Source organism: Pseudopipra pipra, chromosome 6 (genome assembly GCF_036250125.1).
Source record: "Pseudopipra pipra isolate bDixPip1 chromosome 6, bDixPip1.hap1, whole genome shotgun sequence".
Lineage (NCBI taxonomy): Eukaryota > Metazoa > Chordata > Aves > Passeriformes > Pipridae > Pseudopipra > Pseudopipra pipra.
This window is the reverse complement of record NC_087554.1, coordinates 52,900,946-52,917,068: the sequence shown is the minus strand read 5'-3', so window position 1 is coordinate 52,917,068 and position 16,123 is coordinate 52,900,946. Positions and strand designations below refer to the sequence as shown.

Genomic DNA, 16,123 nt, shown 5'->3' with positions numbered 1-16,123 from the left:
TGCCCTTATTCAGGGAAACCTTCCTTTCATTTTGCATGCTTTATGTCTGAGTAGGGGCACAAAAAACACAAAATAAAACCCAAATAAGGATTGAATTCATTAACTATTAATACTATTCATTACTAGTATTTCAATAGTAGCATTTGTGTGCATGAACTTCATTACAAATGAAAATATATCCGTCCTTCTCATGTCTTTTGAGCTCATTTATATGCAACACAGCTTGTCAAGAGATGGCAAACAAAAGAACTGGGAGGATGAGGATTTACTCTGAATAAGCTGATAGATACAAATGATTCTGAATCATATTGAAATTAAGTAACTTAGTGCCACTAATGCCACTGGCACTGTTATAGCCTTGACACTGGTAAGGGACCTAATCTAGGAGGCTCTTTTAAGTTCTCAGAAGCTCCTAATGGTTAATTTTCTATTCCTTTTCCTTTTTTTGTTTCTCTTTCTTTGGGATTTGTCAGATAGAAAGGTTGATGTGTGAAAGGATCTAATCTAGGCTATGCTTATGTTATGGCAGGCAGGAGATGGAGGAATAAAAGGGGAGCAGGACAGAAAAAATATCTTGCAGTTCAGCTGGGCCACTAATATTTGCTAATTGCAATAAATATGATACTGCACAGAAGCTCCTAATGAGCTTATATAAAGCTTTTTAATGGGATGCTGTCAGGTTAAACACTGTGTTCAAAAATATATATGTCCTTAATAATTTCAGATTAAAACAGAATGAAGTCTGACTACCCTATTAATTTTCCCCCTCTTCGCATCAGAATCTGAACGGTATTTCACCCAACTCGGCCACTGAAAACAGATGGGGCTTTTTTCTGCTGCTCTCAGGCAGGAGCACACCTGGATCACACCAGAGAGGACAGTGCATGGATGTGCCAGGCAGTGCTGGAGATGCAGCTGCAGAGATGCAGAGGGGCCATGCTGTGTCCTGGCTCACCAGACTGCCTGGGCAGCTCGTGTGAGCTTTGGCCCAGCTTCAGGCTCCAAGTCAGCAGCTCTGGGGCTTGCATGAGGGTTGTTGCCCTGAGACAGGAGCTCTGGGGCAAGAATGAGGGGTTTCACCCCAGGACAGCAGCTCTGGGGCTTGCAGGAGGTTTTTTCCTGGGTGTTAATGGGGCTGTTGCAGCTCCATCAGACCCAGCCCAGGGGTCCTCACATGCCACTGGATCACACCGTGCAGCTTCATTTTCTTCTTTTAGAGCATGACTTAAATGTTTCCATGTTTAGATTACAGGCCTTTCAGAGCAGAGTTTAAATCCAGAGCAGTGACTGTGTTGAGTTTAACTGAAACTGAAGGAAAGAGCCTGTGGAAACTACTTCACAAAGAAGTTTTGTAAATAGTGGCTTGATACTATGGTGATGGGTTCCTAGAACTGCCGACTCCATTTTTCTGTCTATTCAATTCTTTATTTTTCTTCCAAACATGCAGATTTTAGTCCTCTCCTACATTGCAGTGTTGATTGTACATTTCTATGCATCAAACAAGTGCCAAGGAAATCAAACTTGGAGAATAGCAATGCTGGATCTACTTCTCAGCCACATCTCTCACAGAAAGTGTCGGAGAGAGCCAAATGCCTTTCCCTGCCTTGGTATCTCTAGAGGCCTCTGGATGTACTCATTTACTCTGGGTTTGGGTAAACCACAAAGGATGGTCCAAATCTGAGAAGAGTGAGAGTACAATGTTTGAACAAGAAAATCCACTCACAAACTGAAGGGCTCGGGTATGTGGCACATAGCTGAGGTCACGTCCTCTGCTGTTCACATCATCTGCCTGCTGAAGGCTCCCCTTGGTGCTGACCCTGCAGTCCTGCAGTCCACCTTTTCACCAGGATGAGCCCAAGGATGCTGCCTGCTCCAAGAAGAGCTGGACTGTGCTGGCAGCTTGGGCTTTGCCTGTGGATTACAGATGTCTGATCCCAAAAGTCCCTGGGCTTCAGGCCACGATCACCATGTTCTGGTAGGAGCGGCCGGCCTCTAGCATTGGAAGAATCTGGGTGTATCTATCCACATTTACTAGAAAGACACTGCAGCAAATAACAGTGGGCTTCTGCATTTGCTATCTAGTAAATTCTCCTCTCCCAGGTGGAAATATACTCTGCTTCTTTTATGCTGAAAAAGAGAAAAGAAATGCTTCCAAATAACCCACAGTCTGGATGGCTTCAACGGAAGCAAGAACAAGCACTTAGAGTGTGATAGAAGGATTACTGTTGTCACATAGCATTATCTGCAGGAGGACAAGCCCCATGTGCTGAGAGCTTTGTAAACATTTCAGACTACTCAGGGAATCTGCAACACAAGCTGAAATGTTTGAAAACGTATTTTTCCTAACCCATACATTTCCCAAATGAGTATGGACAAATTCAGGACTGGAACAAATCCAGTGAACATGTTGAACTACCATTAGGGAAGAGCAGAGGCAATTGTTTTGTGCTATCCTCTCCCTCCTGGAATGATGCAATATCTCCTAAATTCACTGAGAGGGAAAAAAAAAAAAAAAAAAAGCCTATGCAATGTAATAAGCCTGTGTCAGCTATACATGCAGTCTCCCGGCCCAGCCGGTGGAGCAATTGAGTATGTTTTCTGTTTACTTCTTTTTCCAATCTCTTCCGTAAGCCAAAGATAAAACCAATACAGCTCCAGCTGTACTTTTGAACCCATGTTTAAATGGGGTGGAAATAAATCTTAATGAGATTGTCCAGCCCTATTACCTTAAGTAGTATACCTCGAATGAACCCTGCTAAAGACTGTAATTCCCTTCTGAGATTTCAGTGGCATGGGCAAGTGGCTCATATTTCACTACTGTAGTTTGTGTCATGCTTGGTAGAATTCCACAAATATCACATAAGAATTGGAGAAATCCACCTTTTTTAAAGATGTGGAAATAGTAGAAGATGTTTTCCCCTAATAAACACAAAAAAATTACTGCAAGCAGAAAATTACTTGGCATTTCTACTTCATGGGTATTTGGATGTAAAAACTTTACTCTCATAAATTCTTATAATTGGTATTTTGATGCTTCCTATTTCATCTCTGGATAAAATCAAGGTATTTTCCCAAGACTTGCTGGTGGGCAGAACAGGGAAGGCAGCAGCAGATGGGCAGGACTTGAAGAACTGAGAAAAGGCCAGAGAGGTCTCAGACTGAGTGTCTCCAGGGAGAACCGCACTGCGGCAGAGACATCACTTATTTAGGCTCTCTTGAGAACCACATACACAGTTGAAGAGAGAAAATATTTAAGTGTTTGCCTTAGGTAACATGCAAGAAAGGAAGAGGTGATCCCAAATCTTTGGAAACTCAGAGCAGCGTCCTTCAGGGCAGAGGGCATATGCCCTTCACATGAAGGGCATGTGAAGCTCTAGTAGGTAGCAAGAAAAAATTAGTCTTTCTAGACTAAACTCACTTGGCTGTGCAGCAAATGGTATTTTTAGCTCACATTGTGCCCACAGCAGTCAACGAGTAACCCACAAAATGAAGGCCCAGAGGAGAAGCATCTCCTCCTTGTCTAAATTTAGCATAAGGCCTTGAAAGTACAGAGAAGGCAGCCAAGCATCATCAGTAGCCAGAGAATTTTGACAAGGAAGATAACTCAGTTCTGCTAAGTGGTTTTTGGGAAATAGTGGAAGGAGAAACAGGGATCTAATAACCTTTTACTGAAATGAAGTTAACCAGCTCTGGGCAGAAGCCTAGGGCTATCTCTGACTGTAGTCAGGGCTCATTCCTGCTGATTTTTCACACCTTTTATAGATATTTAGTGTTGGATCAACATAGAGAGAAATTTGAGTATGTGGGCTCATCAGATGCTATGAACTATTGAGAGGAGAGTTCTGGAACTCATTGCAAGTAATGAGTGACTTTGTACAGGAGAACAAGATCAAGCCTGGAGAAGATGCGCTGGAGGGTGGCTGCCAAGCTGCATTCACTCCTGGGCATTCTCCAGGACTCTGATTTGTGAGCAGGCTGGCCTGAGGTAAGGCCCTGTGTCAAGTAGTGGAAAATAAATTTGACCTCCCTGTGCTGCCTCTTCGCTACAAACAGCTCCATTTGGGTTAATTCCCAAGAACGCAGGCACTCCAGGTGGCAAAGACCAGATGTTCAGGCAGGCTTGGGGCCATGCTGGGATGGACTCACACTACAACCTTGTCTCACTCACGCTACGGCCTTGTCTTGCTCTTTGCGTTGACTCATTAAAGCACCCAGCTGCCTCCAGTTCTCCTCTGTCCCTCAAGGCAGCTTAATTAACAAGGCAGATTGTCAATTGAGCAATCACCTTGGAACAAGGAAATCTTTAAAGATTTGGCACCATTATCTAGGATAACCCAGCTGCTGAATTTCATTAGGAAAAGGAAGCAAACGCAAATGCTCAACTTGGAGGCACATTTCTGTGGGAGAAAGTAAAATTAATTTAGTGAAACTGAGTATTTTCTAAGCCTGTATCTCCCCCTTGGACATAGTGGAGATGTTCAGCTCCTGGCTAACTTTGTCTCATAGCCCTGGAGCACGTTGGGGTGCTCCTCTGCCTCCTTTCCCCTGCAGGGACACCTGGCCTCAGGAACGAGTGACGTGTGGCACAGGAGCACATGTGCTGCTCCTGGAACTGCCTTTGTCCTGCTGAACTTCCAGTGGCAGCATGAAGCAGGGAGATGCTCTTGCTCAGGGTCTGATAATCTCTCTTTATCCCCAGATCTCAAGATGGTGCTGAACCCTGTACTGTAGGACCAGTGAGGGTCCTACAGTAGGCAGTGAGACTCACTATGCCTCGACAAAAATGTGGCATCCAGTCACTTTTCAGTCACAGTCTCCTTCCGGTACACTAGGAGAAGAGTGAAGAGCTGTCTTCTTACTCCCCCCACTTTATAGGACGTCAGAGTAGGCAGGGAGTAGTAAAGGACAGAAAAAAGACCCTTCAGCTAATTTATGTGCCAGGATGCTCCCCAAAGATCTGAAGAAACCAAATAATTCTAGGAGAGAAGTTTGCTGAGAAAACAAACACTCCTCCTGTGAAAAACTGTGAGCAGATTGAATGCTTTCCCTGGAGTTTTCCAATTTTTTCATTAAATGACTCAAAATGAAAACATACAGAAATGTGGTTGGTGTTTAAAAAGACGGTTTTTGTTAGAGAAATATTATTCTCCATCCTACACGTGTGGGAACTGTGTTCCTCAGCCTGCCATATCTCTTCCAGACACTACACATTCTTTTCACTTTCCCACATGATGCTTCTCCCTAAGCCTTAGATGTTTAAATACCTGACCAAAACATCTTTGAAAAAAAATCCTCACTCTTCAGTGTCATAACAAGACCCATATGCTGCTGGCTGGGGGAAGATAGGCAGTGCCTAGGCATCTTGACAATCATTAAAAACCCATGACCCAAGAAAGCTGGCTTTGTAAAAAAAAATAAAATCTTATGAGGTTCATGATAAACATCAAAGAGTTGGCAGCACTAAGATGAATCAAACAGTTTAGGTGAGATTTTCCAGAGAAATTGCTTCCATTTCATTGATGCGCTGTCTGTTATGCCTGAATATACCATTTGGAATTTATGATAGATGCAGGAAATAGTAGTTTCCTTCTCAAAATCCTTTACACATGTGGTCCATATGCCTGCAGCACAAAGGGATTGAGATCTCATGCCTAAGTCAGATGAGTGTCAGAAGGCCCACTGACTCTTGTAGCAACAGGATGTCCCAGAGACAAGCAGCCTCTATCAGAGGTGCTTGTGTGTAAGGCTATCAACGCTGCAGAGCATCTCCGAACAATTGGTGAAGTATCAAGTTATTATTATAACAAGTATACTTATTGCTAGACCTCTTGTTAAGAAGTGTCAGAGTATTTTGCATTTTATGACATATGTGTTTCCAATACGCTGTTTATCATAACATCACAGCTTCACCCACTGGAAACACTGAACATGGTAAAGAATGCCATTCCAGGAAGATCAAGGGCAATTTCAGGTAAAGTTAGCTTGAAAAGTTCTACTGGGAACTGGATTGCATGTGTGTCTCAGCTGCACAGCAGGTCTTGAAGGGTTGGTACACACAGCAACTGTAGAAATCAAGTTTTTCCCAAGTGGTCACTGGTGGCACAATCCCTATCTCCTCATATTGGACCAGAGACCACAGATCTGACTTATAGACATGCCCAGTGCTCTCAGCTGCCAATGAAGTTTGAATATTTGAAATACAGTGCTGTGCTGGGTACTCTGAAAGAAGAGCTCTTTGGCACCTCTGATTACACACCCACAGCAGTGGGAACTAATTTTGGCTTAATCTTGCTGTGCCTCAGTCCCTCACATATAAACTCTGAATAACACCACACACAGGGCTCTGTGTGTGACTTATTGCTGAGTCATATCTAGCAATGTTTCAGCAAAGGAAATACGAAACATTCATTAAGTTTTAGTTCAGTGCAAATATAAATATGTTTCTCTGAGCAATCATGCTGGGACAAAGTATGACTAACTGCCCAGTGCTTCCCACGCACCACAACAGTGCTTCCTGGTGGGGCCTCTTCCAATAAACCTCCCCAGACACACAGCAGAGGGCTCAGGCTGCCAGTCTAACGAGAACTGAGCTGACCCACCCAACCGAGCTGACCTATGGGTCAGGGGAATAAAGATATTTCTGAGATTTTTAAGAGTTGTGATCCAAATTCATTGGACTGAATGGAAAAGCTCCTCTTGATTCCAAGGGGTCTAGATCACACTCCCAAAGTCCCTCCTTCCCCAAGAAAGTGGGAGATGTCCGAATTTTAAGTTTAACCTGAAGTCAGGTCCTTCATATTTCCTGTTCTATGATTAAGCACAACCTGAGGCCCTCAGCTTGCTGTCACCTTTTAGATTTTTGAATTTCTGTGGAAAATTACTCAGGTGTTCAGATATTGCACACAGGACAGTTTTTGCATGCTTTTACTTCCTCTTCAGACAAGTTCTCTGCCTACAGGAGTTTTCACCCAACCCTTCAGGGTTCAGGCTGGAGACCCCTTGCCTGAGTTTGGGCTGTCAGCTGGGGTTTGACACATTTGCACAACATATGGAGCTTCTGGAGTGCAGGGTCATTCTCTCATCAGAGCTTCTGTGGAGAAGCAGGAGAGACCATGCCCATCCAACTGAACTAGGAGAGCTGCTACTCACACAAACGTGCCCCAGCCAACAGGCCAGGGGTTCCCCTCTCACGACTGGTTCACCAGTAAGGATTTTACCATATTCACAGTAACTATGTTAGTTACTGGGAAGTGTTCTGAGTGCACTGTGTGATTGAGGGGTGCTGGCAAAGCCAGATCATATCCTGCAGTTCCACAAAGAGCACATCACAAAGGCTTAGTGTGCACATGTATATTTACCTGCAAAATAGGTGACAACCACATGAAATTCAAGTTTGAATGAGGGGATTTTGAACCTAAACCTTTCAAACATCTCTCCAAACTCTTAATTTCATGCCCTCATGCTACCTGGTGTGGGTAAAAGTGTGTGCTCTCCCAAGAAGCACCTAAATGTGGAAACTTGAGCCATGCAAATGATGCTGAGAGAAGTGATGGGGTGTTGGGGGTTCCTGCCTGGACAGTGTGGAGGAGCTTCCTGAGATGAAGAAGCCATTGGCACCTCTCTGAAATGCTCCCTGTTATCTGTGATGGAAACAACACTGTACTTCCCAAAGCATTCTTGGAATTTGTTGTGACTTCTCAAGGGCCACAGTCAGTTTACTGAGCCAAGTTTGGAGTCATCTGATCGAGAGTGTGCAGAGAGAGCCTTTTTTTTTCCAAAAGCAATTTCTGTGATTGACAGACTGTGTGCAGAACCAAAGAGCAGCTCTTACCAGTCCCCATGTGCCCCACTGACTCAACTGTGACTTCAGCTGCTCCATGAAACCCAGGACTCCTTCGGGGAACTGATACTGGGCACTATTAACATGTCCATGACCAGCACTTGGAGCTTGTCAGGAGCCCATTCCTGTGCCCCGTATTTTCTTTCCCACAAGGAAGAAAGCATTTGGAGGATTTGCCAGTCTTTTATGTGAGTTTTAGAGGAGGCTTGAGATCTAAGGTAATCCTGAATGTTACGAATTTAACTGTGCAAACAATTAGTGTGTGGTGAGGGAGCTGATCACAGACTATAAGGAAAGAAATAACAGGGACAGAGAACCAGCTGAAATGCTGAATATGAAGATGAGAGACTGGGCACTCACCAGGTTTTTGGGAGGGCAAACTGGGCATTTAGTTTGCAGTCTGAATGGCAAAGGAAGGGAAGGTGGCCCCACCCTCTAAATTACTGCCTGTAAAACAGGTCTGCAGCAAGAGAGGGCTCCAGACATTGTTAAATGCAATTATGGCTTCTAAATGCTGATGGCTGAACACAGAATATGTTGGAAATGCTGCAGATGTTACAAGGGATGGAAGAAAATGGGAGAAAAAACACTTTGGTTGTTTTTTGCATGCCTTAAGTTACTGTAAATATCGTGGAATAAGTGTTCAGAAATGTGCTGTACAGCCTGTGCAAGTGCTCTTGCTTACAGACTCTGGGACAAACTACAGCTTCCAAATATTTCTTTCTGCAGATAAGGAAAATCCTCCCATCAGAGGATGGAGGGGGGAGGAGGGGAGGAGCACTTGAGAAATACGTAGCATCTTCTGTATTTCCTTAACTAGATCCTTAACCAGCATCCCAGCTGCAAACATTCATGCTAACTTCAACTGTCTCTGCTACCTGCCTGAAAAAGCTCTCCTCCTTCAGCCTGAAAGATCTCTCCTCCTCAAAGAAAAACAAACAGCAACAAACCAACCAACCAAACCAAAAAAAAAAAAAAAAAGGAAAGAGATCCTGTGCTATATTCCCAGATGTGACTTCAACACATTCCTGCAAATGTAGACTTTTGAAAAGAGTGTTGATGTCTCTGCTAGCTCAGATACCCTCACTTGGAGCCTCCGTAGCACATAGCACACATACTCACATTCTGCTTCAGAAACACAGTGAGGAGGCCTAGCCCCTGCCTGCCAGCCAGGTAGTGCAGTCCACAGAAGGAAACCTCACCTGCTGCTTTAATTGCAGAGGCTGGAGATGAAGCCTAACCCTGTGCTTATGCCCAGGACTCCCCTGGAATACCATCAGCTCCCACCAAACCATAGATGCCAAGCCCTAGGGGCAGGGCATCTATGTCAGAGGAGGAAAATGGAGCTGGCAGAAGAGTTTGCCTTTTTCTGAATTCCAGAGGTTGCAAATTTTTAACACAGTTGAAAGAAATAACTTTGTGAGTAGTGGAGGGGGTTGTACTACACAGTTACAGGTACACTAAGTTTGCTTAAGGTAGGCTAAACCCTTGTTACAAACGAGCCTGGCTGCAACAGAAAGCAACTTCTTTCATCTTTGCTTTTGATGACAAAGAACCAGCTTTGCCATCCATGGCATTTTACCCAAGTGTAAATGGGGAGTTGCTCCATGCCCTTCAGCTCTCTACCATTTCTGTCCCTTTTCCAGCACTGAAGCAACTGCTGAGTGGATTGGGGAGGCCTCAGATTTCTTCCAAGTGGAAAAGCCCTTTTTCCCCAATAAAAGATCTGAGAAGGTGAAAGGTAAGAGACTATGGTCGGGCCATGCAGCCCCATTGGCTTTGAAAGCCCTGTTTGAAGGTGGCAATCCCTCCTCAGCAGGAAGCCCTTTAACCAAGGCTCAGCCTGTGAAGCAGGTGAAGGCTGTACCCAGGCAATTTTAACCCATTATGAACTGTTGGCTGAATATTTTGGCTCATGGGATATCTTAAAATGGTGCATGGGCAGAGAGGGCTTTCCAGGCGTGTATCTGGCAGGCTCCCAACCTGGTATCTCCATGGGGTTTGTTTGTCACCATACATCTGCTTCTGGGTTTGTTCTGGGGCACCAGGGTCATTCATTTTTCCTTGTGGGCTTTCCTGATCTTCATGTTCAAAAAACTCTGTAAAGCCCTAAATAATAATGATTACTTCATCCTAATCGGTGTTCGCCTCCTGAATGCCCAGTCTCCACTGTTCAAGGCACTGCCTGGACACACTTCCCCCATGCTTGAGGACAGGCTGACAGCCCAAGTGAGCAGAGAGCTCTTGGGAAAAGAGGGGAGAGCAGGAGAGCAGGAGGGAGCCACGTGGGCTGCAGGAAATTCCCTGGGATTTCAGCCAAACCAGATGACACTGCTTCATGGATAGGATGCTCTCCTATGGGAAGTCACATGCAGAGAGATGAAGTCTTTCACAGTGAGTCCGGTTCAATCAGTGGCTGAAGGAGGAGCACAATCCACTAATAGAAAAAAATTCTTCACTGAAAGGGTTGTCAAGCAATGAAACTGGCTGCCCAGGGAAGTGGCTGAGTCACCACCCCTGGAGGTGACTCCTATACCTTAACAAAGGTAGTGTTAAGTTTATAGTTGAATCTGATAATCTTAAGGATCTGTTCCAACCTAAATGATTCTACGATTCTAAATAGGGTAAATACTGGCACTCAGAAATGCTCCTTTCTTGAGGATTTACACTATCAGACATTTTTACCTTCCTTCTCTAAAATGTTTGACTCAGCCATGTCCATTGCAGCTGCAGAACATCTTTAAGTGACTCTAACATGTAGCAAGTTAGCCAAGAGCAAAGCTGTACTCATAGACCTTCAGATGAAATCTCTGGACATACTTCAGGCGATCTGCAGTGGCACCTAACTCCAGTGACCTGAGCAAGGCTGCTCAGCTTCTGTGACAGTGCTGGGGCAGTAGTCATTCACAGACACTCTTCTTCCAGGCTTCACCCTGTTCTATCCCAAATATATGGGGTTTTTTGTTTCTTTCTAAAGGTAGTGACTGCAAGATTGCTTGTGCTTCACTGTGCAAAGCTGGCTCTGCAGGCATGGGAGGCCCAGCACCCTGGGCTCATGTTGCCCAAGCTGGGGGATGCTCTTGGGGAGCTCTGAGCATGCAAGCCAGTGCTGGTGGGTTTGGTGCAGTCAGAAGTCGTCATTCATCCTGCAGACTGCTCTCAAGATGCTATGACACACTATTGGCTTTCTGTGGCAAGTAATTGGGTTGATACGCTGGAAAAACCTTCCCACTTCTCGACTTATCCCAGAGCCCTAACTGCAGTCTGCACAACCACTCTGCAAGGTAATTTCAGGGTGTTGCCTTTTGCTTAGGATCTTCCCCTGCAAACTGTAATATTCACTGGGACAAGTGTCACATGGCAACACTAGTGTCTAAGTAAAGACCTTTTATTTAAGGTCTAGTCTGCAAAACAGAACTGGTGGTCCAGGCCTATGGGAAACATAGAGTTATCTGCAAAAATATAGATATTTCTTACCAAATCTGATGAAATACTAATTTAAAGCATAGTCCTATTCTAAAATGAATACATGAAAGTGGGGCAATTTTATTGGGCAGGAGTACTGCTTGTGCATGTGCTGAGTCATGGGTTTTTGTTACAGAAATGTACGTGTGCCATATTTTATTCCCAGCATCTGTTTAGAAACAGCTCCGCGTGGGAGCTGGAGGTCTTGCTCACTAACAGCCTCTCTGGCTGAGATAAATGGACTCCCCATGACGCTGCAGAATATGTGTTGAATTTCAGGAAGTCTAAATTCCATAGGTTTCTGGGATATCCTGATTCTGAAAACACTAATTTTAGCAAATTGGCTCCAGCCTGTCTTAAAGACATGTTTGAAATGTGTAATTTTAGGTTTGAAAGGAAGTATTTAGCTAGAGGGTCAGGAACATACTTCAGATGAATGGTCTTTTTTCCTCCTCTATTGAAATAAGGCCAACAAAAGTTTGGGAGGAAATTTAAGGAAATTCAGTTAGAGTCTCATGCCACCTGCTGCAGAACAAGACACATCAATTCTGTCTCTTCCCTTCTTAAACTGCTACAGTAAATAATAGAGAAAGTATATATGTATGAGACTCCTGGTGTCCTTCTGTTACAGGTGAATAACCTGTGTTATTGCAACAGTCATGTTATCCACAAAAAGTTACCCATGCTATTCAGTCTGTGGCTGAAAGGAGAAAATAAGGAAAGAGGCACTTTAAGAACCTTTGCATGACTTCAGAGGTTTTTCTGAAGTCTAAAGGATTTTGTTAAGAACCAGAACCATTATGACTCATATATCCCTAATCAAAATGCTGGGTGCATGAAAAGCTGTTCAGTTGTTCAGAGACTGAACTATGTCCCCTTACAAGAGAAAAATAATACACACAGAGGAAGCACTTAAATAATTGATGTGCTTTTCTTTTATCTGCATGTAGGAGTGACAGGAAATCCATGTAGCTGGCACTAATGGATAGCATCAGTATGTCAATAATTACTAATGAGGAAGAAATAGAAGTGCATTTGTCCTGAAGTGACTGATCTTTCTTTCTTCTTTATCTCCTTGTGTTACAATGGGAAATTAATAGTGTAAATTTTAGAATTCTGCTCACTAATACATCATTTTGATAGCGATGCTTTCAAAAGCCTTTTTTGGTATGAATTCAGTCCAAAATGACTGTACACTTGCTTACACGCAATCCACATTCTGCAATCCAAGATCCTTTCTTTGTGTCTTCTGCGCTACAGTCAAACAACAAAATAAAACTTTGTTTTCATCGAATGTTTAATTTTCCATTCCACATCAGTGAAAGAGCGCAACCATGATGGAATTAAACACAAACCAGAAATTTAAAAACACCCAATGCTTTCACTGTGAAAAATTGCATAACAATTTTCGGCATAGAAATAGGATACTCTTACTGAAAAAAGCCTCTTGTTAAAAAATTATTGGTGTATCAACCCGTTCATATCCAGTTTTTAATTCAAAGATTGCATTCAGCCATTCCCCCCAAGTCGCTTGTCCGAGGGAACAATTACGCAGCTGTTCCTGCTGCATTCTTGTGTAGGCTGAAAGCAGCCTAAAAAACTCTGGCACTAATTTCCTGTAACTACAAAGTGCAGTTCTCCAGGTTGTTTGTGAGGCATAGAGGTTACTGAAGCAATACATAGACTTGACACTAATATTGTGCTTTGGCTAAATTTATTTATATCTGCGTGCATGTGTACACACGGGCGCATGCATACGGCTGTACAGTTTGTGTTATAAGCAGGGCTCTGGATTCCAGCCACATCGCAGTGCTAATGATACCTGTCACTGCACCAACTTTTTTGCAGCTATATTATCTGGCTGGATTCAAAACCAAGGATTTTGAAAGTACAGCACCAGCCTTATTAAGCTCATTGGGTTCAGCAAAGGGGTATTTCTGCACTGATGGACACTAATCAGTGTTTTAGCAAGTTCAATGATGATTTTTTGCAACCCTTTTCATGCAGATTTTACCGCTAAAGTTTTAAACTTTGACCTAGCTAGTCAAAGAGCAATAGCCACGAAAAGAATTATGTCAAAATACATAACATGAATAACAAGCTGTCAGCAACTGGTTCACTAAGATTGCCTAAAAACTGCGATGGAATACCATCATTTCTCTCTCCAGTGCTGGTTTTGTGTATATTTGTATATGCATATTTGCATCCACACATCTATGCAAAGAGGAACCAGAGTAATATGCAAGATCCATGCAGCAGGTGTGCATTGGGACTGGTTGGTTGTGTCTGGCATGGGACAGGGGGAGTCCTGCTGCCCAGGAACGGGGCTGGAGGCAGGGCCAGCTCTGGCTGGGGTGTCATGGGAGGATGATTAGAGGAACAGAGAGAAACAAACTTTTCCTCTGTGTATGCTGGCACGTTTCTAATCACATTCACATCTAAACATCACTTCATCTTTACTTTTCATTCCTGTTCATAGCAAACTGCTTCCTTCCCTCAAATCATGCATCCAGCCATGAATGCTTTTCTGGAGGAAAACTCCTTGGTCCTTTCAGCAGCAAAGGTAATTGAGATATCAGTAACTTCTGCACACAAGATGCCGTGCAGGCTCAGTATCAGTTTCATCATTGATATCAGATGCCAGCTAAATACTGTCACTGTCACCCTGAAATATCCCACCCTCAACTCAGAGTGCTTAATAAGCAAACTGGGGTCAGGCCCTTAAAATCAAAGCCTGGAGAAGGGAAACTTTGCTGGTTAACAGATCAGCCCTTTGAGAAGGGTAAGTGGGAAATATTCATCTTCGTCTCTCCTCTGTGCAACAGCACAGGGAATTGTGCATGGTGCAGCTCACTCTGCACCATATACATAATTTATGTTTTTCCACTCTGGTTATGAGTGTGCAGCTTTGGACTTGGGATTATTTTTTTCATAAAATGGAAGCAGAGAGAGGAGGAGAAAAGATAAACACTGCAGCAGCCTTCTCCTTCTCCAGCCCCACTTTTTAGCCCAGAACCTCATCTTTGACACACAGCCTTCACAGATGAGTGAAATCTGAGTGCTACACAGTATATGTGTGTATATATACATATATGAAAAGAGAAATGCCTGCCTTGGCAAAAGAAAAAAAAAAATATGTTTCCAATGGTTCACCTCTATCAGTAAAATGCCTTGGCAGACAATTAGGCTAGCATTTTGACAAGAGTTTCCTTTTGTACAGGCAGTCTACAGAGGGTTCATAATTCCTATAGAAGTTTAAAAAAAAAACAGCTGAGAAATATGCTTCTTGCTGATGTGCTCTTCTGCTCAGTGAAGTTTGACATATACAGCCCTGAGAGCTAGTAAAGGATCTTCCCAGATATAGGCAAAACACGTAAGGCACTTATTTTGAAAACAAGGTACATTTCTATTTCCTTTCAGCAAATAACCCCTCTGCATTACGTTTATCTGCCCTTGCTGCGTCCGTTACTGTCCAGGAAGGTTTATCAAGGAGCAAACAGGATACATACACAGCGCCTGGTCCTGCAGGACCCATCCCCAGAAACTCTCCATAGTGAGCTTGAGAATACGCACATCAATACCATCATCTCTCCGGACACCGACACTTCAGACCATCTGTGTGAAATAATGAGCCCTTCCTCCTACCCAGCCTCTGTGCCTTTAGAGAAAATCCAGGCATTACCAGCCACACCACCCCTCCACCACGGACTCGTAAGGCACCGCACCAGGGTCTGCAGTGGTTTCAGGGAGTTTCTCCTTTCCCTGCTGCGGCTCCGGCTCCCTTCAAAAGCAAGCAGCTTCGCGTGTGACTTTGCAATCTGAGAATGTGAACTAGTCGGCAGGACACTGGGGTAAATATAAATCTGGCGCTTACCCACAGGCAGTCCCTCGCAGTCTGACATCGTGAGAGAAGTCCTCCTCACCGGGGGCTTAGGAAAACCACTGCAGGACCGCAACACGGTCCTTCTGTTTGCAAAGGCAAGGGGGAAAAAATATCTAACAGTTTGTAGCCACCCTTCTCTTGCACTCTACATCTACCCACCCAGAGAGCTGTAGCAACAGTCCCGTCCCTGCCTTCTCATTATGGGATGTAAAGATAAGAATGTGCTTTTGTGCCAAAAGAGTGTGCTATTGGTGGATAAATTTGTTGTCATCCCTCCCCTTCGCAGAGTTTCCTCTTTAATGTCACAGAGGCACATTACCCTGTCGGAAAGGCCATCGAATATTTATGAAACGGCTTTTAAGAGCTAAGCTGCAAATCTGCGCTGGAAAACCGAGCTAATTGCTGTGCGGTGGGGCTGGTGGTGGGAGCCGCACCGGAGGGCTCTCCTGCCTCCCGGGGGGCTGCGGGGGGAGGTGGTGGGCTGGGGGGTAGGCTCTGACATCTCGCTCTGTACCTGCTCGTTCTGCAGATTAAGTAAGGGTCCGGGTATAAACCCTCACTGTTGGAAAGGGGGGCAGAAGCCTGTGTGTATCTCTTTAAGGGGGAAGGAAAAAAAAAGATCTTTTGTTTATATCGTAATATCTGAGAAATTTTTCTGTGACACTGTTACTAATGGCTGTATCATGGTTTCTAATAATATCGTGAGAGCGTATTTCTCTGTGACTGTGTGATTTTTCTTGCTTAAAACAAGCCACTTTAATGATACTTTAGTGGCTGTTCCTACAACTTATTTTTTTTTAATCTTTGGAGATGTTTATGTGGGATTTGCTTGGTATGAGATTCCCAGAGTGGTCCAGTCAGTAAAGAGTACCCCTGCACACTGGTGTGCTCATTAGCCACCTTAATGAAGTGCAAGCACAGGCTCTGGCAGTGTT

At 44.0% G+C, this 16,123-nt stretch overlaps 1 protein-coding gene across 1 annotated transcript in view; it reads right to left on the bottom strand.

Annotated features, from left to right (window-relative positions):
• Positions 1-15,374, bottom strand: part of EML1 (EMAP like 1) — a 124,931-nt gene extending 109,557 nt beyond the window's left edge. The window contains exon 1 of the mRNA XM_064659136.1: positions 15,180-15,374. Within this exon, the coding sequence (XP_064515206.1) occupies positions 15,180-15,207 (28 nt within the window). The 5' untranslated portion in view covers positions 15,208-15,374. The remainder of the gene's footprint in view (positions 1-15,179) is intronic.
• Between the last annotated feature and the right edge of the window lie 749 nt (positions 15,375-16,123).